This window comes from Asparagus officinalis, chromosome 1 (assembly GCF_001876935.1).
Source record: "Asparagus officinalis chromosome 1, Aspof.V1, whole genome shotgun sequence".
NCBI classification, from domain to species: Eukaryota; Viridiplantae; Streptophyta; class Magnoliopsida; order Asparagales; family Asparagaceae; genus Asparagus; species Asparagus officinalis.
Genome location: NC_033794.1, coordinates 56,565,214 through 56,587,720, shown reverse-complemented (window position 1 = coordinate 56,587,720; position 22,507 = coordinate 56,565,214). Strand labels below are relative to the sequence as shown.

The window sequence follows — 22,507 nt, the reverse complement described above, 5'->3', positions numbered from 1 at the left end:
AAATTCCTCGTTTAAATACCCAAAATTAGCATCATCAACTCCAAGATGTCAAAAGAGACGGAAAATTCGAAAATAAATACCCTCTATTATAAAAGACAATATTACAAGAATCTGAGGGTATATTCATTTTTTTCATGTGCTTATCACAAGACATTAGCTTTGATGGTGTGCTAATCAGGGAGATTAAATGAGAAATTTTCAAATGAAATTTAGTAGAGTAAAAAAAAATGTAGAGGGGCTATATGCAAATAATCAATAAAGTTAAGGGGGTTTAGTGCAATGAAAAAGCTCCGTGGGGTTTAATGCAACACCTCCCAATATTCAGGGGGTTCTCTGAAATTAACCCTTAAAAGAATTATTTAAACAGTAATATTCGCAAAGCTATGAAAAAGGACACAAGTAAAGATATCAGATATTTTCAATATATTTTCCTTGCGTCCATAATAAATATGATCTCATTAATTAATCAAATAACACAAATTATAAGAACATTAACTTTTACTCCAAAACACATATTCAGGGAATTATAAAATCTCTTGTATATCCTGATATTAATTTGTCCAGAACAGTATGATCAAAATTATCCGTAAAGCATCCAGAATATAAACTGTAAATACTCATAAAATTGGAATTTAACTGAAAATTGGTTCTATCAAGTCTCCTGACTGAATTTGATGTCTAGCGAAAGAAACCCCTCACCTGGTAACTCTGTATCCCTGCAAAGAGACACGGGAGTTTCTATCAATTATCAAACCCAAACAAGATAAATTTAATTTTGTGACAAAGAATCTGTGTTCCCATCTGGATCACACTTTGTTCCTTGGACCAAGATCTTACGAAGATTCAGATCTTAGGAGCCCCAAATAAAAGTTACCTTCACAGTTTTCAACAATTCTTTTGCAGTGGGGTCGTTTTTGAAGTGATCACGAACAGGCTGCAAGTAGTAGGTCAATAAGATTATTAAACAACAAGACAACAAGGGGGGGGAAATGAATTAACATAGGCAAATGAGATTATTACACAAGACAAGTGAAGTAATAATGTAGGCAACTGAATTAACCAATAGTATAGCTAACATTTGCTAACAGAAGCACCTTAAGGCTTGGTTTGGTAGGGAGGGGAGGTAGAGTAAGGTAAGGTGCAAAATTAAAAATTGTCTTTGGTAGGGAGTTTTTAGAGGGTAAGGTGAAGTGTAGTGAGACAAGGAAAGAGAAGGTGCAAAATGAATTAGAAAGTGAATAGAGAGAAAACCCCTCCAATTTGGAGGGAGGAGAAAGAAGATGCAAATTGAACTAAAAGAGTGAACAAGGGAAAAGGGCTCTGTGAGAACAAGAAACATAGCAGGCAAGGGAAGAAGACTTCCAAAAGAAAAAGTAGAGATTTTGATATGTTTCTCAGAGAACATAGGAGATGTTGACATGTTGTGAATCTCATGCAACCGGCTTGCCATTAACTTGTTTCAAGTAAGAATTCCATACTATCAAGAATTCCATACTATCAGCTTTATAAGAAAAAACACTGAACTTAATTTGAATTCCTCTACTCCAAAAACCACTAACTAGACTAGAACAAAGTCTAGGAATTGCAATCATGGAATTACAACTCATAATAACCAAATAGGCCTAAATCTGCATATGCCAATTTCAGATCGGATTCGGATCTAGAAACAATCTGGAAAAAATTTTGGTGACTATCAAAAATATGGGTGCACTTCAAGCGAAACCGCAAAAACATTCAGATATAGAATTATATAGTATGATATATATAATATCATATTATACTATATATATAGGGAGTACTCCGTGAGGGATGTAATGGGTATCGCTTGTCATGAGGAGGGAGATTCTCTCCCTTCGTCGGCATTCATCGCCTGGCGGGGGCCATCCTAGATCCCCACCATCCTACAATAACACAGTACCGCACACAATCCCCCCCCACGCACTCATATCTCCTCTCCTCCTAACTTTGATAATCGGTGTGCGGAGATTGGGCCACCCAGTAAACGTCAAGCGAGCGGAAGATCCCGCTCCTATGACCAAGGATATGCCCATCTAATCTACTATATATAACATTATACGTGAGCGGCATAGAAGTAAAGCAAGAGACGAGCAAATATCGGGTATCGCTCTCGGCTACGGCGAAGCACAAGAAAGTTGTGCTTGTAGTCGAGCGTGTAGAAAAGTCCATCATCCACTCATTCAATTGTGGCAACAAAATTACATGGTTAGTGAGTGGAATGGCCGGGATGTGACATATCACTACCGTAAGCACGAAAATTTGTGCTGGTACCAAGCATACCCATGATTTTCTTCATATCATCTAGTATAGTCATAATATATATATATATAAATAAGGCTGTACCTACTATAGTATATAGAGAGAGAGAGACAGAGAAATGAGTATGCTCTGGTACCTCCAGGTGCCCCCAAGCATAAAAAGTTGTGTTGGTAGTGAGGTGGCATAATCCCCTCCACTCATTCAAATGATGCGCATATGCCCCACATGCACCTCATCAAGCTCATGTGAATGTGGTCCCCACAATTGAATGAGTGGAGGGGACTTATGTCACGCGCTCACTAGCAAGCACGACAAATTTGTGCATTGGGCTACGCCGCAAACATACCCCATATTTTCTCATATATAAGGTAGCGTATAGTATATACTATATCATACGTACTATATCATACTATAGTAAATATACCTAGCAAAAATATAGAGAAATATGGTTATGGCTTGGTAGCCGAAGCACAATATTTTGGTGCTATGGTATGCTGTTGTTCAGCATCCCCATCCATTCCCTACCCGAGGTGAACTGTGGTCGCCAAATTGAATGATGAGGGGGATGTGCACACTCACTACCCAAGCCACAAACTTTTTGTGCTTGTACCCCCAAGCATACCATAATACCTCTCCTCTCCTCTCTCTCTCTCTCTCTCTCATAAGTTATATACTCATACTTATAGCACCGTACCGCTATACTATAATATATATATATCTATAATCTATATATTCCAGCTTCTTGCGTAGTATTTTTTGATCTCCACCAGATTTAAGCTCTTACTGAAAGAAATGAACTGAAGATTTGGGTTTTTAGAATTGGAATGAAGCTGTGGACAGGTAACAAATCCATGTTATGTGTGCAGGGCTTATACACGCGTATTCAGCCTCGTTTCGGCTGAGAACCCACTAACAATTAAATGTATATGACAATACTACTGATCATAACCTCAGTTAAGCCATAATTAAAAAACTCTTGATGTCAGCAACTAATCTTAGTTTCCCTTCTAAAAAATTGAAAACCCAGTACCATTAATAAGCAGAACTCACGCTCCAGTAAATACCTGAGTTGACAAAAGTTATGGGACCACATATAGGTGAGACCCAAATTTTGACATACTGATAGATAAAATCTAATTTGTACGGAGCTAGTAAATTAAGGTTTTGCAAGGAAATTATATCCCAAAAATCTAAAAACGGTGAAGGTCAAAAAAATAGTTTAAACATATGAAGAGTTTGTGAAGTGTGGGACACTAGTCGCAACCTTGTTTAAGTTTTTGATGCGTAAAGGTTTTTTTTAATAATGATAATAATATATTAATATCTCGACCTCGGGCTTCAGCATGTGGATCCAAGAAAAATCATATCAACTAAAACAGACTTCTGCCCATGGAAAATTGTAAAATTTGGAAATATGCTTAAAGTTTGTAAGATTTTAGTTTTTCTTATGATTTCAATTTCAGTTACTATTTCAATTATAGTTAGAATGAGTGGCAAATTTATTTGATGTTAATTTTTTTTGTTGCTATCTTTCTAGGAATTTGTTTTCCCTATAGTTTGTTCCTATAGAAGGGATTGTACTTCTTCATTTTGAGGGACGAGAGAAGAATGGTGTAAGCTCAGGCTATGAGAGTTATCCAGCATGTGAGTTGTGGGGAGTATTATTTTAGCATGCGAGTTGTCTGGGTGTGAAGCCCAGATTTGTATCTTTTCTTTAATAAATGATGAGTGCAATTTCAATATGTCCATATTTTTTTGTTATTATTTCGTCCTAGCATCCGATCTGCATTACCAAGACAGTTGCTCTTGGTAGAGATTTAAGGTGAAAAATTGAATGAAAGCAGAATACTTCATATACTACCTACATATTAAATCATTCTCAGTTGATTGACAAAAGAGAACATTAGCTTTATACTTGGACTAAAGAACAAATGAAAATCTAACAATCGGGAACTTTGAAAGATGAATTGATATTGATATTCAAAAAACCACTCTCATTAATATTGTTAAAGTAAGAGAGAGAGAGAATCTTGGGTAAATTTCCCTTGAATTGAATATTGAGTGTGCACATATATTTATACAAGTAGAGGAGTGTGAGGTTTGTTCTCCCAAGCAATGTGGGACTAAAACCCACTACAATACACTATTATCAACAGCCCCCTTCAAACTCATGTTGGATCAAACAAAGTGAGTTTGCGTACAAGAAACTGGAACCGATGAACAGGTAAGGCCTTTGTGAAGAAATCTGCAAGCTCGTCAGCGGATGAAACATGAGGAAGTAGAATTGTCTTGTCCTTGATAACTTGGTGACGGACAAAATGAGCGTCGATCTCAATATGTTTGGTCCTTTCATGAAATACTGGATTATTAGCAATCTGGATGGCACTCTTATTATCACAGTAGAGAGGAGTAGGAGTCGTAACAGAAATACCGAAATCACTGAGAAGGCGACGAAGATGAATAATCTCTTTAGCTGTTGTGGACATTGCACGATACTCTGCCTCAGTACTGGAAAGAGCAATAACATCTTGTTTCTTACTTCGCCAGGAAATAAGGGAATCACCAAGAAATATACAATAACCTGTGGTAGACTTTCTGGTAGTTGGATCACCAGCCCAATCAGCATCAGAATATGCACAAAGCTCTAACTTAGATGTAGCAGGAAACAAAAGTGAGCGAGTGCTAGTACCCCGGAGGTACCGAAGAATCCGTAATAAGACAGCATAGTGTACAGAACGTGGGGCACTAACAAATTGACTGACAATACCAACAGCATGAGAGATATCTGGTCGAGAGATGCACAAATAGACCAACTGACCAACAAGATGTCGATATCGGGTAGGATCAGATAGAGGCTCACCGTCAGTAGAGCAAAGTTTGACATTCTGCTGGAGTGGAGTATCGACAGTTGTATTATCAGTTAACTCAGCTTGATTTAGAATATCTGAGAGATACTTCTGTTGAGACAGTAATACACCCCGCGGGCCTTGAGAAATTTCTAGACCAAGGAAATACCGAAGAGATCCAAGATCCTTCATGTGGAACTGTTGTTGCAACTGAGATTTTGCGTATTGTATACCTGTCATATCATCACCTGTAATGATCATATCATCTACATAGATGAGTAATAAAACCCTGCCACGCGATGTAGTGCGAACAAACAGAGAAGCATCTTGATGACTTTCTATAAAGCCCGCTTTGAGCACAACATCGCGAAAACACTCAAACCAAGCGCGGGGTGCCTGTTTGAGACCATAAACAGCACGACGAAGGAGACATACATGTCCCGGAGGAATATTTGACCCTGGAGGCGGTTGCATATATACGGTCTCTGATAAAGAGCCATGAAGAAAAGCATTTTTGACATCCATCTGGTATAAGGGCCAACGATGAGCAGCAGCGACCGCAAGGAGAGTACGCACAGTGGGCATCTGAGCAACAGGAGCAAAGGTCTCCTCATAATCAATACCTTGTTGCTGAGTAAAACCTCTAGCCACTAAACGAGCTTTTCGACGTTCAATGGTGCCATCAGGACGAAACTTGACCTTATAAACCCATTTACTGCCAACAAGAGAGATCCCAGGAGGACAGGGAACAATATCCCAGGTATGAGTTTGCTGAAATGCTTGAAATTCCTCAGCCATAGCTTGTCGCCACTCTGGAATTTGAACTGCCTCTTGGAAGGACTTTGGCTCAACAATAGTATGAATGGCAGCAAGAAAGTTATGAAAGATAGGTGAATAAGAAGTAACAGAAGCATACCGGGCAGGCATGACATGTGGGCGTTTGCCTCGACGAAGAGCAAGAGGAACCTCAGGCGGGGGAGATGCTGGCGCAGGTGCATGAAGATCAACAGTATTTTCTGGAGTGAGAGTTGTGTCCACAGGATATGGATTAGATGGTGTAAGAGAAGACTCAGGTGAGGAAGAGTCAACAGAAGGAGAGGGAGAGATGTCAGGGAGATCTCGAAAGGAAAATTGAGGTGAAGAAGTGGGTGATGCAGTGGACGGGGAAGCATGATCGGTAGAGTGGAGGAAATTAAAGTCATCAGAAGTAGAATAATATGGAGAATCCTCTTCGAACTGAACATGACGAGATATATGAACTCGACGAGTTGCGGGATCATAACAACGATAACCTCGATGTTCTGAACTAATTCCTAAATAAACACAAGAAACTGCTCTGGGAGACAATTTATCACGTTCGTGAGATGGCAGAAAAACAAAACATCGACAACCAAAAACGCGAACTAGATCATAACGGGGAGGATGAGTATAAACACGACTATAAGGAGTAGCACCGGAAAGAGAGCTAGATGGAGTGATATTAATGGCATGAGTCGCGGTGAGAATAGCCTCAGCCCAGAAACGACGAGGAACAGAGTAAGAAATGAGCATTGATCGGGCAGTATCGAGGATATGACGATGTTTGCGTTCAGCAACACCATTTTGCTCATGAGTGTAGGGACATGACTGTTGAAAGATAGTCCCATGAGAGGACATGATAGAGCGCATGGCAGAGGATAGGTACTCTTTGGCACAATCAGAACGAAAAACTTTAATACGAGATTGCCATTGAGTGAAAATCATAGCAGTGAAGGCTTGATAAGCAGTAAGTACGTCAGAGCGATTCTTAAGTAGGTAAACCCATGTAAAACGAGAGAAATCGTCGATAAAACTAACATAATATAAGTAGCCAGATGAAGAAGGCAAAGGAGCTGGCCCCCAAATATCAGAATGTACTAAATCAAATAAGGAAGTGGATACAGATGTACTCATTTTAAATGGTAAAGCAGTGAATTTAGCCAATTTGCAACCAGCACATGACTCAATACTAGAACTAGATGATACAGGACCAAGTACTCCAGACTGAATAAGACTCTCCAGCCTTTTATTACACACATGACCAAGTCGTCTATGCCATAAATTGGCAGGAAGCGAGGTAGAGGGTTTTGACGAACAAAGAGAAGCAACAAGAGAACGTGGACGTATGGACTCTGGAAGGTGAAGATATTCCAGAAAATACAGTTTGTGCCTCCTACGACCCGCCCCAACCGTCTTGCCCGTCTGTGGATCCTGCACAATACAAGTATCAGAAGAAAATGAGACAAACAGGCCCGCCATGCATAAAGAGCTAATAGAAATTACCCGAAGGTTAGAATGAAACCCGAAGGTTTAAAATAGAACCCGAAGGTTAGAATGAAACCCGAAGGTTTAAAATAGAACCCGAAGGTTAAACGAGAACGCGAAACGCGTTAAGAGGCCGCAAAACGACAAGGCCAAAATATCTGGCAGATGAACGCCAAATAATTAAAAATAAAAATAAAAAAAATAAAACATTAAACGGCTGCAAAGCAATAAGGCCAAGATTTGGCAAAAGAACGCAAAAGCGTTAAAAATTTTATTGAAAGGGAAATAGCCCTATCTCTGATACCATGTTAAAGTAAGAGAGAGAGAGAATCTTGGGTAAATTTCCCTTGAATTGAATATTGAGTGTGCACATATATTTATACAAGTAGAGGAGTGTGAGGTTTGTTCTCCCAAGCAATGTGGGACTAAAACCCACTACAATACACTATTATCAACAAATATTACACGGCAACATAGCAAGGAGAAAATCTAAGCAATAATAAAAAAAAGATAGTTACCTGTAGTATCTGATTTAGTGCTTTGGAGAGAGCAGGCTTTACATCAGCTGGATGCAATGCACCACTCTCATAGTCTACAACTAGCTCCTCCATACTGGTAAATTTTCTGAAAAACAATGCAATAGTTTCCTAGTGAGAACACAATACTATGCAAAAAAAAACCCACATATAACTAACAGAGTTAGCATTCAGATCTGGATTAGTAAGATAGCAAGAATTCGGTCAACTAAGTTAGAAATGCATGAAAAAATTAAAACAGTGGCAATGGTGCTGTTGGTGGTGGTGCTGGTGGTACTATTACTAACAATAATAATTCTCAGTGTATTGCTACTACGCCAAGTATCATTTACAGAATGCTACGGAGAGCACAATTTTACTTCTTAGTAAGAAGTAAGAACCAAAAATTTAGCAGCAAAACACTTATACACGATCAGTTAATATAAAGTATATAAATACATCATTCGGCAACTGGAATGGGCCAAAAGGGTCTTCATGAAACCATAGCAACTAATTTGAGGAAAAAAGGTTGTAATTAGGTATCGGAAGACTAGAAACACTCACTTGTTACCCCCATTTTCTGCTTTTCGTACTACCTCAAAGCTTCCAAACCATGGAAAGATGATATATTTGATATATTCTAGACAAGGGTTTCCCTCAACAATATTAGGCGGGCAGTAAGCTTTCTTTATTTTCGAATTCACATCACCCTGTAAAAGATCAGCAATCTAGTTAGAAATGGGGTTTGAACTTCTAGAACTATTCTTGTAACACAAGGAAGATGCATACTGAAAAGGAATCAAGAATATGAGAAGACACAGAAAACATACGGTAGTTTTTTATAAGGATCTTGTATTCATAATTCATCATTCAGATACCCAAAAAAATAAAAACTTACTACCAAAACTTGTATAATTCCTTCTAAGAATATGTTACCAGGAGAAGTTTCTTCTCTTGGTTCACACCAGAAGTGTGACTAAGGGATAACAAGAGGCAATGAGATTCCTGTCCAAGAAGTCTACCATAGGATTGTCAGCAAAGAGCAGCTTTAGTAGTAGCCAGTAACCGCAACTGCATACCCTTTTCCATCACTTTTATATATTAATTTAAGTTTTGACAACATCCTGAAATGACCTAATAAATGTCTGCTATCAAATTCAGTACAGGAACTGTTTATTGTCACTATCAAGAGCACTGATGTGTTCGATAGATCTCTGAATACACAAGAGGGCCAAAACTATGTTGATAACAAGAGGAAAAGGTTGAATCCACATTTGCATAAAAACACATATAATATGATCAAAACATCAGATTCTAGTTGTCTTTCTCAACAATATACCTCTTCATCCTCCATGAAGATAGAAGAAGATGGATCACTTTTTGACATTTTCTCCTGTCCCTGTTGTAACCCAGGAAGCATATCTGTTCAAGTTACGGCTCAACAGTTATTTAAGGATGACTATTACCAATAGTAGAAATAAATTTCAAAAGAAAAAAGAACGATCGAAGTAAAAAAGGATACGGTGTGAAAGAATGATTGGTTTGTTTTTCCTTTTAATATCGGTACAATATTCCCTTGCAAGGACGTTGACTTTTCGCTGATCCATGCCTAATTGGCAGATGTCAGCCTGCAATAAACGTAACAACTGGCATCAAATACAAAACAATGCAACATAAAGATAATATTTAAATGTAACATATTACAAGGTAAGTGATTGCAATAATAATAATCGGAAACATGAAAGAATAACCAGTTTTGTTGCATATGATAAAGTTGTCAAAACAAACTACACTTCTAAGCACCATTTACAATTACAATAACAACAATTATGATAAGTATGATCTTCTGGAAAACAAAACTTCTATACCATCAAAGACGATAGACTTTTTTTAGAATGGTTAGGACTCAGAAGTAGATTAAGAAAGCAAACATGTGAAGGAACCATTGAAGACAAAGATACTGATTCTTAGGGTATTCCTAGAAGTATTAACTATAACTGATAACTCAAGCCCTTTCTCATTTAAATTATTTTTTTATTTGGAAATACCAGAAGGTATGAATCCACTAGGTCTTACAAATAAATGCTCAAACTCTCTTTAAAGCAAAGAACTAACTGACCCTCTATCCAAGTTTGTTCTGGTCAAAGACAAAACATTTGTAAGTGACCTGCCAATGGTCTTTTTTCAACAATAAAAATATTTAGGATAGAACTTCTTTTGGCCTGGCACCCTGTGACATTCTCATGTCTGGTATACAATACTTTACATAATCTGATCTTACTGTGTTTGGCATTTTAAAGTGATTTACAGAAATAGAGCATGCATCCACATATTTTCCCAATTAACCTTTTTATGTAACGATATTGACGGATGACCGGTGATAATGAGAAGTTTTCGATAGTGAGAATGGTTTGTTGAAGATAAAAAAGAGAAATTTGAAGATAAAAAGAGTAGGAATGTGGATATGTTCCTATATAACCAATCTCATGATAGCCACCCTTCATCGTCACTGCCCAACTAGTCACTCACCTTTCCTCTTGACTCTCTTACTCTATAACAACCCACTCCCCCTCATCTCCACTCTCTCACTCCCTCTAGCCATAACCCCTCAATCTCTTTCTCTCTATAAATAGCAATCCATCACCAAAAGAATGAATACAATTACTGGAGAAAAACAAAACATAAACATTCTATTGCACAGAAAAGGAGCAACGAAAAGTAAAAGAAAAGAAAGAAAAGAGCATAGGTAAGCCTTGTTTCTTTATTCTTCTTTCAGGTCTCTTGCTTGCTACATTAAGATGTTGGATAGTAGTTTCGTCAGAACTCTGATAAGATAGCAACCTTGTTAAGACTCCATCAAGACAGTAACGAACAACCTCACATGTACCCCAGGAAGGGCCGACAATAAAGCAACTTCGTGCACAACCTCATATCAGTATCGCCAATAGCAATTAGACAAAGAAAAGCAACTTCGTGCAAACCACACATAAAGTTCCATAAGCGAGAAAAGGGTGGTTACCATGTAATCCACAAATTATGGCAAACCATGCACATGTAGTAGCATGCAAAAGCCTGTTGAAGCATACAAACTACTATGACCTTGCAGCAAGGTGTTGAATTTGAGACAGAAATGTCGTCAGCATTGCAGAATGAGAAGGGTGTTGTCCTGACTGTAGTCATGATGAGTTGGTTGTCCTGCTGGAGCCCTGATGAGGCAATAGTCTAATGGGAGTCCTGGTGGAACCGATGTCTTATGGGAGTATTGGTGAAACTCCTGTCTTACAAGACAGAAGCAAGGAAGAAACAAAATTTTTCTTCTTTCTTGCTTTATTCTACTTTTTCCTTCTTTCTTCTTCTTGCCACCGCTTTTCAAGTGTAATGGCGTGTTTTCTGTTTTGTTTTTCGTTTGTGTTTTGTGCGGACTGTTCTTTTATAGAGGAAGGAATGAGGGACTATAAGTGTCATCAATGTGTGACGCGCATCGCGGGACACAAAGTCCCTTTACGCGCATATGTGCAAAGCGCAATGCGAAGCGCACGCCTGAATGAAGCGAGGTGCACACTGCACACATAATTTTTTTTAAGATAAATAATCAAGCATGAAAGAACATATTTGTGAATTTTCACTAAAAATATGTCACAATAAATAATATCTACTACCAAATCACAAAATAAGGTCTTAATTCATAATGCTAAGTTAACACATCCAACCTAGTAGTAAAGTTCATAATTGTAGGGCTGTCCAAAACAGCCCCCGGCCCGGGCGGCCGGAAAACCCGGGCCAAGTACAGGCTCCGGGCCGGGCCGGCCGGCTTTTTGTGCCCGCCCGAAAGACAACGGCCGCGGAAATAGTAGTTTTTTTATTTTTTTATTTTTTATGTATTATATTATATATGTATATATAAATATATATAATATGTATAATATATGTATATATAATATATTTTTATATATGTATATATAACATATTTCTATATATGTATAATATGTCATATGTGTGTATATATATACTCTCTCTTAGTATATAAGTATATATAAGTATACTCTCTCTTATATAAGTATATATATGTATAAGTATATATAAGTATACTTTCTCTTATATAAGTATATATAAGAATACTCTCTCTTATATATGTATAATGTATGTATGTATGTATATATATATACTCTCTCTTAGTATATATGTATATATAAGTATACTCTCTCTTATATATGTATACTCTCTCTTATATAAGTATATATAAGTATACACTCTCTTATATATGTATAATATATGTATATATATATATATATATACTAATATACTCTCTCTCTTAGTATATATGTATATATAAGTATACTCTCTCTTATATATGTATACTCCCTATTATATAAGTATACTCTTTTATATATGTGTGTGTGTATACTCTCTCTCTTAGTATATAAGTATAGTATATTACAACGGTTACTTCCCCATTGGCCCAACGAGCAACGGCTACAGGGTTACTTATGCGATTCTCTCTCTCTCTTAAATTATAACTTATAAATATATACAATATATTTACATATAATATATGTATATATAATATATAGTTACATAATAATTTAGAAGTATATACTAATACATAATTATATAAAATATAATAATATTAAACTAATTTTTATTATTTTTTTATCAAAAAAAAGAAAAGAAATTTAAAAAAACCTAGGTGGGATGTACTTATCTATTGTGATGCGATGAATTCCAAAATAAATTTATACTTGTAATTTGTAAATGATTTATTAATTATTAATAAAGAATTTATTTTTATAATTTTTTATTTGTAATTTATGTCATTTTAAGTGATTAATAAAATTATTTTTTTTTGTCTTTTTTTATAATTTAAAACTTAAATAAAATTTAAAAATTTGAAAAAAAAAAATTTTAAAAAAATGAAAAAACCCGGCCCGGCCCGGAACCCGGCCCGGACCCGGCCCAGGGTACCCGGGTCCGGGCTCCGGTTTTGCCCGGCCCGGGCCCGGATTTCCGGGCCGGGCCGGCCCGGATGGACAGGCCTACATAATTGTCCAAATCAAAAATAAAATCAAGACTTATATCAAAGCAAAACCAAGTGGTAAACAAAAACAAGATAGGATCCTCAACCGGGCTACTAAAATGGCTTAATAGGTGTATTTTTCTTTTTGGGATATGGGTTATCGGGTATAAAGACCCAATTAAAATGTTAAAGAACAAAAATATACGACGTTATGCCTTGTATACAAGCCCTACATGACGCTTGTGAGGTGCCAAAAGGCACTACCACATCATATGCGGGACTCTTTGCCACTGCCCAGTATCACAGGGCGGATGAGGCGCACACCTTTGATAACACTGGGGATTAATGTCAGAAAGAATGGAAGGGTGGACGTTAGGATTTAGAAGTTAATGAATAGTTAAAGAGAGAGTGGGGGTGAAGGATGAGCGGGTAGTTGGAAAAGAAATGGAAGCTGGATGTCATCGAATTGGTTAAATATGGCATGAGACTTTTTGCAATCAAATTTCGTGAATGCAATAGTTTTTTTTCCTTAATCAAACTTCTATATATTCAACAGAGGACTCAATTCATTGGTGGTTAGGACAACCATTGTTGGTTTCCACCATCATCATCCTAATATCGACCATTATCACCACTAGTATCATTATCACTGTATTCCCAGTCATTATCCTTATATAAAAAAGAGTTAATTTGGAGAGAAAAAATGTTGTGAATATTACATTTCTATAACCCTTTAATATATCAAACATGGTGAACTGACACCATTTAGAATGTTTGCCAAATTTTGTTGTAATGCAAGATTTTCGGGAATCGAATTCCGGAAATCAAACTCGAGAAATAAGAAAACTGCATTTTGCATGGCAAAGCAACCAAGGGTGTTTGAGGATGTCAAAGAAGTTCTAATCAATAGTTTTCCAAGAAAAAGAATCGGCAAAATGTGAAAATTACTGACAAATGTTTCAACTTAAAGGTCAATAATCTTTTATTCAGGAGCCATAAGTGAAAGAGTTTACACTTTTTTGTACAACCTAGTGACGTGCAGTCATTGACTAATGCATTGTTCTATGGTGATGACTGTGGGCCTGTTGTGACGATCGACGCCACCAACTTAGTGAGTGATGGTACCAATTGGGCGGAATTGTATGATTAATGATTATAGCGCAATGACAGCAGGGAGGTAACAGTTTGTTGACACCGCACTTAGTTATGGCAATGGAACAATGATTGTGGTGATGGTGATGCTGAACATACTAATGGTTTACCATGGCAGGTCGCCAGTCGGTGATCTAAGATGGCATATTTGATGGTCATCGACAATGTGCACTACATCTAGACAGATTGTGATAATCAATAGTTCACTCGATAGTAGTGGTGGCAGCAATGACACGCCTACGACAGCATTTGACAGTGTAATAGCAGTGACAGTCCTTGTTAGTCACAATCAACAATGTCAAATTGGTGACTGTGATGGTGGTGTTGGTAGCCAGTGGTATGTGTGACGGTGATGCCTAACAGTAAAGGTAGCCACAGGGAAGAATGACAGTCAACAGCTAGAGCAACGATGGTGGAGATGGTGGTGGAGGTTATGATGTGTTACAGGCGGCGTTGTTGCTGAAGGTGTCGAGGGAAAGCAAGGTAGTGATATTTTGGAGAAAATTCATGATTGAAGTTAAATGTGAATATTGGATAACCACCTCTTATGGAAGAAATCATACTCCCATAAAACAAGGGACTGTGTGACCAATGGGAAACTAACACTCGGGGGAGTCTTTAATTCAACCTTATGCGAGTATCCGAACTCCCAAGTGGATTCCTGCTACTTAACAAACTCTTAATTGATATATAATATAAACCATTGTGCCAACAAAAGGCTATTAGCCTCTTAGCCTTCTAAATAAGACAGTATGCTCCAAATTTGAAATACACCATTACGCAGTTTGCAAAAAATAGTCTGGGTCTCTTATATCATGAACAAGGCCTACCTTCAAATGTTCATGTTCGTCCATGATGTCAAGGCTAACAACTTAAAACCCAATCATGACTTAGATTTCAGCCAGTCAACCATTCAAACAGCATAGTCATGAAAAATAACACCCAGTCTAACATTCAAGAAGCAACAATATATGTATTTGAGAATGATTGATTAAGCTTCAAGACTAACAAAAAAACCAAATCATGATTCTGATTTAAGTCTTCCAACCATTCCAACTGCATATTGATGAAAAAGCACACACCAGCATATGAATCAAAACTATATATATATTACAATAATTGACTTAATAATGATAAAGAAAACATTTAAAATGCAAGTGAGAAAAGCAACCTTCAAGAAGAAAATGTCAGCACATTGCATGCATGGATAGAAAATTTGGGCAGCAGTTAGCTCATCTGTCTCATTACGGCCCATGATCTGGCTACACCTGCATGACACCAGTTCAATGTCAATAAATAACTATAAGGAAAAAGAAAAGGAAAACAAAATATGATTTATCATCCTCCTATTATTCTAGATATTTAATCTAGAACAATACGTGAGTTGCCCCTTTGATTGCACGAGCTTAAACCGCGTGATAATTAAAGTAGACCGCCTGACTTGCAAATTGCCCTCTTAAGTTTTATTCTCTTCTCAATAATCGGCAAAAGATTTGCTACCAGCTTAGCCGGTTAATGTCAGGTTGACGGTCAGTCCTAAAATTTTGTCAAATATTTCATGGAGTCTTTTGCTCTGTAGTCAGCCCCACTTTTAGTGGGAAAAAGGACGGATAGCAATTAGACTATGATGACCTATTCAAATACAAGACCAGAAACCTATAGATATCTCATTGCATGATGAACCTTATTATTCTAGGAAGTGTGTTTCTTCGAGCAATATCCATCACAAGCGGCCAGTACTCATGTGCCCGACCATTAATTTCCTCTGAGGACCATAAAAATTCAACCTTATCCAGTTTCATTCCCACGGCTTTCCATATCTCAATCAGATAACGGCCAACAGTCTGAATTTTCTTCAAATCACCTCCCATCTTATTGTTTAGCTGGGCAAACCAATCAGCTATCCAGATTTTAACAGTGCACCCAGCTGACGTTAATTTGTTGACATTTATAGCCTTCATAACACCCTGAAAGTCACAAGAAATCATTTCAAACCACAATGAAATATGAAGACAACTTAGATTTACTCAAGTCATATTTAATATTGTAAAATTCATACACAATATTTGATAGATATAATAAGGCCTCGTATCTGCCAATACCAGCCATTAGCAAGATATTTCTAATTCCAGTCGCATGAAAATAATGAGCTGCTAGCAATAAAAAGTAAAATGTTCGGTCAAGCAAGAAATATAAAGAAATGATTGTTTGAACAATTTTGCATTAATTTGAAAAGGTATATTATGAATTAAATATACTAGAAGTCCGGAACTACATCTTTTGTGAAGCAAGATTCAAAATCATGCACTCGTCCTATTTAAGCAACCATCAAGTGGATTTCTCTACTTCAAAGGTGGGGCATAGCTATACTAGAGCATGGAAGAAAACTTAAGAACCCTTAGGACTCTTGAATATCTTCCTAATACTAAGCTAGAACTAGTAAATAGGAAAAAAAATTCAACAACTATAGATATTCCAGAATACTTTGGCTTTCAGACTATGCTCTTGAGGCAAGCCCGTATAGTTAGTTATATCTGAATATTCAAAATCTTACACTTTATATATTTTGTGGAAATATTTTCATTTGTTTTCAATTTGGATTTGTAGTATTCCCTGAATTGCCGAGTACAACTGTAATGCAAGTCAAAACTTTCTGCCAAAAAACCACATAAATTTCTAATTCTTGAATGCATGTTTTTGTATTATTTGAAAAAATTTGAAAAAAAAATAGAATTTTCCATAATCACCAACCAACAGAAGAAATGGACATCAATAGATACAATCAATCCCTAAATGACTTACTTCACTAGCATCACACTAACAAAATCTAGGTTCAACAATATATAACTACAAGACATTAGATACAAATGAAGCCAAGTAGCAATGGGTAAAGACAGGTTGAATAACGACTTTCCAATAAATGCAAGTATTTTTAGATCATAGCTAGGTGCCGGTATCTTTTAGATAAAAGTTTGAAATATATCCAAGTCTTGAAAAATAAAAATCACCAACCGTCAGGATATTTGGTTCTAAAATATTATCTCGCAATTGAAATTGATCAAAAGGTTAAATATAAACAAGCGACCTTATGAAGAACCTAAGAATAACAATGTACAGCGCACTTGATAGAATACCAAACCTTTGAAAAAAATTAAATCCGTTCAAATCACAGAACAAAATTTACATAATTCCCCGCAAAAACAATCAAACACGAGAATCTGAAACTCAGTGAGTATCAAGCATCCCAGCTAATCTAACTAAATTAGCCCAATTTTTCTTTATCAGTTACATTATCCAAATCACATCAATTGAATATAAGTAACCAAGTGAATTCAATTGGAGATGGAGGCAACAACAAAAACAACAGAGGCATCAACTTCACCAGAGCTGAACAGGGTGCACCCTGCGTGAGGGCTCAAACACAATGTCTATGTGTGCATCAGTGCATCAAGCACCTTAATCAAATCTAAGCAAATTGTGTTATGTTTTTTGTTTGACGGTTAAACTATCCAAATAGCACCAATCAAACTAAAGTAAAAAAGATGGAAGTCCATTGAAAACAAGGCATTAAATTTACAATATCTGGGCAATGTGCATCCTGCGCAAAGGCTCCAACCCAATGTGTATACGTGCATACGCATACTAATCAACTCCAACCAAACGGCATTATATTTTTCTTCTGACGGCTAAATTATCCACAAAAAAATCAAGTAAACACAAGTAACAAAGTAATCTCCCATTCAATTGTGGGACCTCAATTGAAGACAACGACGACAACAGCAACAAAGTGATCAACTTCACAAAACCTGAGCAATGTGCATCCTGCCCGAGGGCTCGAACCCATCATAACAAATAGGATTAGGCTTCTTCTCCAAGAGATTCCTCAGTTCCTCCTCTTGGATGCACTCCTCTCCCACGCTCCTCACCAACTGAAACTTCTCCTCCAAGCTCAACCTAAATTTTCAAAAAAGAAAAACAAAACAAAAGACAAAAATTAGGGTTCAGGTTTCTTCAGTTCAGATCTAGGGTTTAGGGTTTAGGGTTTTGCCTACCCATCGATAACGGGCTGCGAAGACGGCGGAGCAGGAACTTCGGAGGCGGAGGAGGATGCGGAGAAAGCCTCTGATGACGGAGCTTCGGCCATGGGAACTGGAGGGGGGATTTGAAAGGAAAGGAGACGAGAAAGGCTGAATGCTGTGGCCCGTCGACCAATGGATTTCTAGGGGTTTATTTTGGGTAGGCGCTTTTAGATATCAGTCCTAATGGGGATCAGTCATCTTGAACTTTAGGGTCTGTTTGTTTGTCAAAAAAAATTGGGAAATCAAAGAAATAGAAATCTATTTCTAAGAAGAATTGTTTTGAGTAGGGGTGAGCACAGTTCGGTTGAAACCGATTAAACCATCCGAAACCGACCGAACTTCTACATCAAGTGCGGTTTTAAAGTGTGAACGGTTCGGGTCGGGTTCAGACAATTTCAACCCGTATTAACCGACCCGACCGAACTTCAACAAGTCATCTGCTACCCGTAACCCATACCCATTACCCGATTGTATAAAACCCCTCATTCTCTCAGTCTCAGACACCAAAACCCTAACTCTCTCTAGCCGACAATCCATTTCCTTGCCTCTCCACCCCTCACCTCCTTCCCTTCTCTTCTCCCCTCCCTCTCTCTCCCTCAAACAACCATCCCTTCAAACCCACTGGAGAGCGCCAACTGGCTATGCCGCCGCCCTTCTCGACTTCGCGGGCGGTGGAGGGGGCGGCGACGTCGATTTCGACGGAAGCTGTGTGTTTACGTCGGCGATGAAGGCCATGGGATCGGTAAAGGTTGAGGCTATGGAGTTGAGGCGGCGAACGGTGAAGAGATTTGTGGAGGATTTTAGATCTGACGATGGGCCGGGCCGAGATGCGGTGGATGAGGCGATTCGGCACTTATATTCGCCGGATCTGAAGGCTGGGTGGGGGGATTCATTGTTTAAGGATGTGAAGCTTCTTGCGAGGAAAGAGGATCGAGTGGAATTTGATGTCGCGATCCAGGAGCTCATAGATCTTGGGATTCAGAGGTATTTTTCTTTATTTTTTTGGGGTTCTTGTAGATTTTTTCTTGATTTTGGTGGGCTACTTCAGGTATGAACTTTTCCTAGTGTAAACCGACCGCACCGAACCGAACCGTATCACTTCGGTTCGTTCCTAGTGTAAACCGACCGCACCGAACCGAACCGTATCACTTCGGTTCGGGTCGGTTTTCTTTTGGGGTCGGTGCAATCCGGTTGTTAAATATTTTGTCGAAACCGACCGAACCGACCGAATGCTCACCCCTAGTTTTGAGAGTGTTTGGTTTGCTTAAAAAAATCAAAAAAATTGAGATGAGATGAATTGTCACATTATTATAGGATGATGTGAGTGATTTTTTAAGAAAAATTGTTTTGATGTTGTTTGGTTGGCGAAAAAAATAATGAAATAAATTATAAGAAACATATTTCTTGTAATAGGTTGTTTTCTTTTGTTTGGTTCATTCTTAAAAATAAGAAAATAGATGAGATGAGATGAGTTGTCATTATATTATTGGATGGTGTGACCCACACTTAAGGAAATTGTTTTCCTAGTTTTTTGGGAGGAAATAGGAGGAAATGAAATGTTAATGAGATGAGATGAGTTGTCACCATCTTATTGGATGATGTGAGTGATTTGAAATGATGAGATGAGATGAGTTGAGGGGCTGTTTGGTTCCTTTTTTTGGGGTGGTAAAAGTGGTGAAAGCTACCAAAAATGTCAGATTTTTGGCAGCTTTCCCCCAAAATCACCCCTTAAAAAGGTGATTTTGGGGAAAAGCTGCCAAAAAGCTGACATTTTTGGCAGCTTTCTCCTCTTTTACCACCCAAAAAAACCTATCCAAACAGCCCCTGAGTGATGTTGTGGATGAAAATAATATTTTATTAGACATGGTGGATAAGTTGTTGGATGAAAATAATATTTTATTGGATGTGGTGGATGAGTTGTTAGATGGAAATAATATTTTATTAGATGTGGTGGATGAGTTGTTGGATAAAAATAATATTTTATTAGATGTTGTGAGTGAGTTTTAGGGATGGAAATGGATGAAATTGTACTTTTTGAGTTTTCTTGGTTTTCATTTCTATTTTTGGGTTTTTAGGAAATAACCAAATAGACCCTTATAAGTTGAACTAGGATAATCGGTAAAGTGGGATAATTTTTTGACACTGGGATAATTTAGTGGAACAATGATGAATAATTCTTGAAGTGGAATAATTTGGTAGGATAATTTGGTGGGATAATGATGGATAATATTATAAAGTTGCATAATTTGGTAGGATAATTTGGTGGGGGTAATGGTGGGTATATATTACTATTGTTAATAATTGTATATTAAAATAATATAAGATTGATAAGCAATTGATTAGTCTAGTAATAACTATAAAATATAATGCAATAAAGCATCATTATTCATCTTAAATAATAAAATATTTTACAACTAAATAAAAATCTAAATCCCTAGAGTGACTCGACTTCTATCATCACACATGGCTTCTACCATAGAATTCTCCAAGCTCCTGCAGCTGCTCGTTGAGTCTGTAACTCGTCTTTTTCATCGGAATCAGCATCTGCATCAGCAACATTTCGTGGATCTTCTAGTGAAGGATCAGAAATGCCGAAGTCATCATTTGTATTCTCCAATCTTAAAAAGTTATGCAGTCCTACGCATGCAACGAACATCTTTATTTGTGTGACATATGGAAAACCTGGAGGTTGGCTCTTGAAAATAGTGAATCTAGACTTAAAAACTCCAAAGATGCACTCGATATAATTTCTAAGAGACGCATGCCGATGGTTGAAAACTTCTTTTGAATTTCGTGGTCGTTGTCGATTATTAGCACGACCGAACTCTGAAAGATGGTACCTTTGACCTCGTATGGAGCAAGAAATTGTAGCCTATTTGGATAGCCACAGTCAACTAGATAAAGTTTATGTACAAACAAGAAAAAAATATGAATGAGAAAAAATATTATAAAACTAAAAAATATTATTTAATTGATAGAATACTATGTAAAGATTATTACTTTGTGGAAGTGGAAGTCAATAAGGTCTACTCATTGCATCCTTCAAGACTCTTGCATCATTAGCAGAGCCCTCCCACCCAGCTAAGACATAAATGAATTTGAGATCAAATGTGCAAGCTCCCAAGACGTTCTGAGAGAGAAAACCATGTCTATTTCTACTAGTATAATGCACGTGCGTTACACGTGGACATATTTGTTTTATGTTCTAATACTTTACACATTTCTTACAATTTAGATCATATACTTCTTAAGATTTAAGTTTTGAACTATATAGGGGTTTATCTGTAAAAATTATAAAGTTTCAATATTTTTCTATAAATATATAAAATTTCAATGGTCTTTGTGAAAATTATGAAGATCCATGGTTGTTTGTTAAAAAATTCAAGGTTATTTTGTGAACATTGGCAAATCATGAAATACCCAAAAGATACAATTTTTTTAATCTTAAAAGACATAGTTCTATTTACTTTATAATTTAAGATAATGAATGATATTTAATAACTACTGGTAGTTTTATGTGAAAATTTAGAATATAGTTTTAACATTAGGGAGGTTATAATATGCTTATTATAAAAAAAATTTACCCAAAAGACAAAAATTCCAAGTTTGTTCTTTACTTTTATGTTAAGTGTGTCATGCTATTCCAGTTTATATTAATTATCTTTATTTTTGCTAATCCATTATAACAAAATAAAATTCTCACTTTCACATTCGCTCTCTTCTATTATCATATAATTAGTAACATGCTACAAAAAAATCTACTAAGTTCATGGATAATACAATATTTCTCTCAAATCATAATTAAGTACATAGTAATAATTATAGAAATAGAAAAAAAACGTTCATTAACCCCCTATCCCCCAAAATAGACCTCAAACTTTAGCCTCAATCCGAATTCTCCACATTTCCTATCAATCGTATCCTCAATCCGCATATAGCCGTCAGTCTAACAATCACATCAGTATAAAGTATAATCCGAGTAAAGCTCAATACTTCCTCAGCACAACTTCAATCGTCTTCACCCCCCTCCCCTCTTTGTCGTTATCTCTTCTGAAGGGATAATATTTTTACTGGCGAGGTTGTATCATCCAAATAATATCATAGTAAAGCCATGGGGTGAGTATAGGATGCTGTTAGGGTTGTAAGAGGTGAGTGTAAATCTAAACCATCAAATGAGCGAATTTATATAGGTTGCAAGTAAGAGCTATTATGATAAATAAAAAAACAGGCTCTTTGGATTCCGTAATAGTCAAATTTAATTGCCACTTAAATAAAAACTATAATTAAAAATGTAACTCTCATTTCAAGTATGCATGAATGCATGTACTAATGGTATTTTAA

At 36.9% G+C, this 22,507-nt stretch overlaps 1 protein-coding gene across 1 annotated transcript; it reads right to left on the bottom strand.

Annotated features, from left to right (window-relative positions):
- On the bottom strand, positions 451-18,356 carry LOC109824550 (tyrosine--tRNA ligase 1, cytoplasmic). The gene is made up of 10 exons (XM_020391178.1): positions 18,140-18,356; positions 17,894-18,041; positions 15,771-16,054; positions 15,259-15,355; positions 9,444-9,549; positions 9,261-9,343; positions 8,486-8,631; positions 7,925-8,030; positions 875-934; positions 451-716 (listed from the first exon to the last, which is right to left on the bottom strand). Exons 1-10 carry the CDS (start codon positions 18,229-18,231, stop codon positions 696-698), a joined length of 1,143 nt encoding a protein of 380 aa, XP_020246767.1. The 5' UTR covers positions 18,232-18,356; the 3' UTR covers positions 451-695.

What these genes read in the sequence shown, in the direction of transcription:
- LOC109824550 (XM_020391178.1), bottom strand. Translation starts at nt 18,231, where the DNA reads ATGGCCGAAGCTCCGTCATCAGAGGCTTTCTCCGCATCCTCCTCCGCC. An exon ending in ACACTTCCTAGAATAATAAG is followed by an intron (nt 15,356 to 15,770) that starts GTTCATCATGCA and finishes GGTGTCATGCAG; the next exon opens with GTGTAGCCAGATCATGGGCC. An exon ending in TCTTCATGGAGGATGAAGAG is followed by an intron (nt 8,632 to 9,260) that starts GTATATTGTTGA and finishes GATCTTTTACAG; the next exon opens with GGTGATGTGAATTCGAAAAT.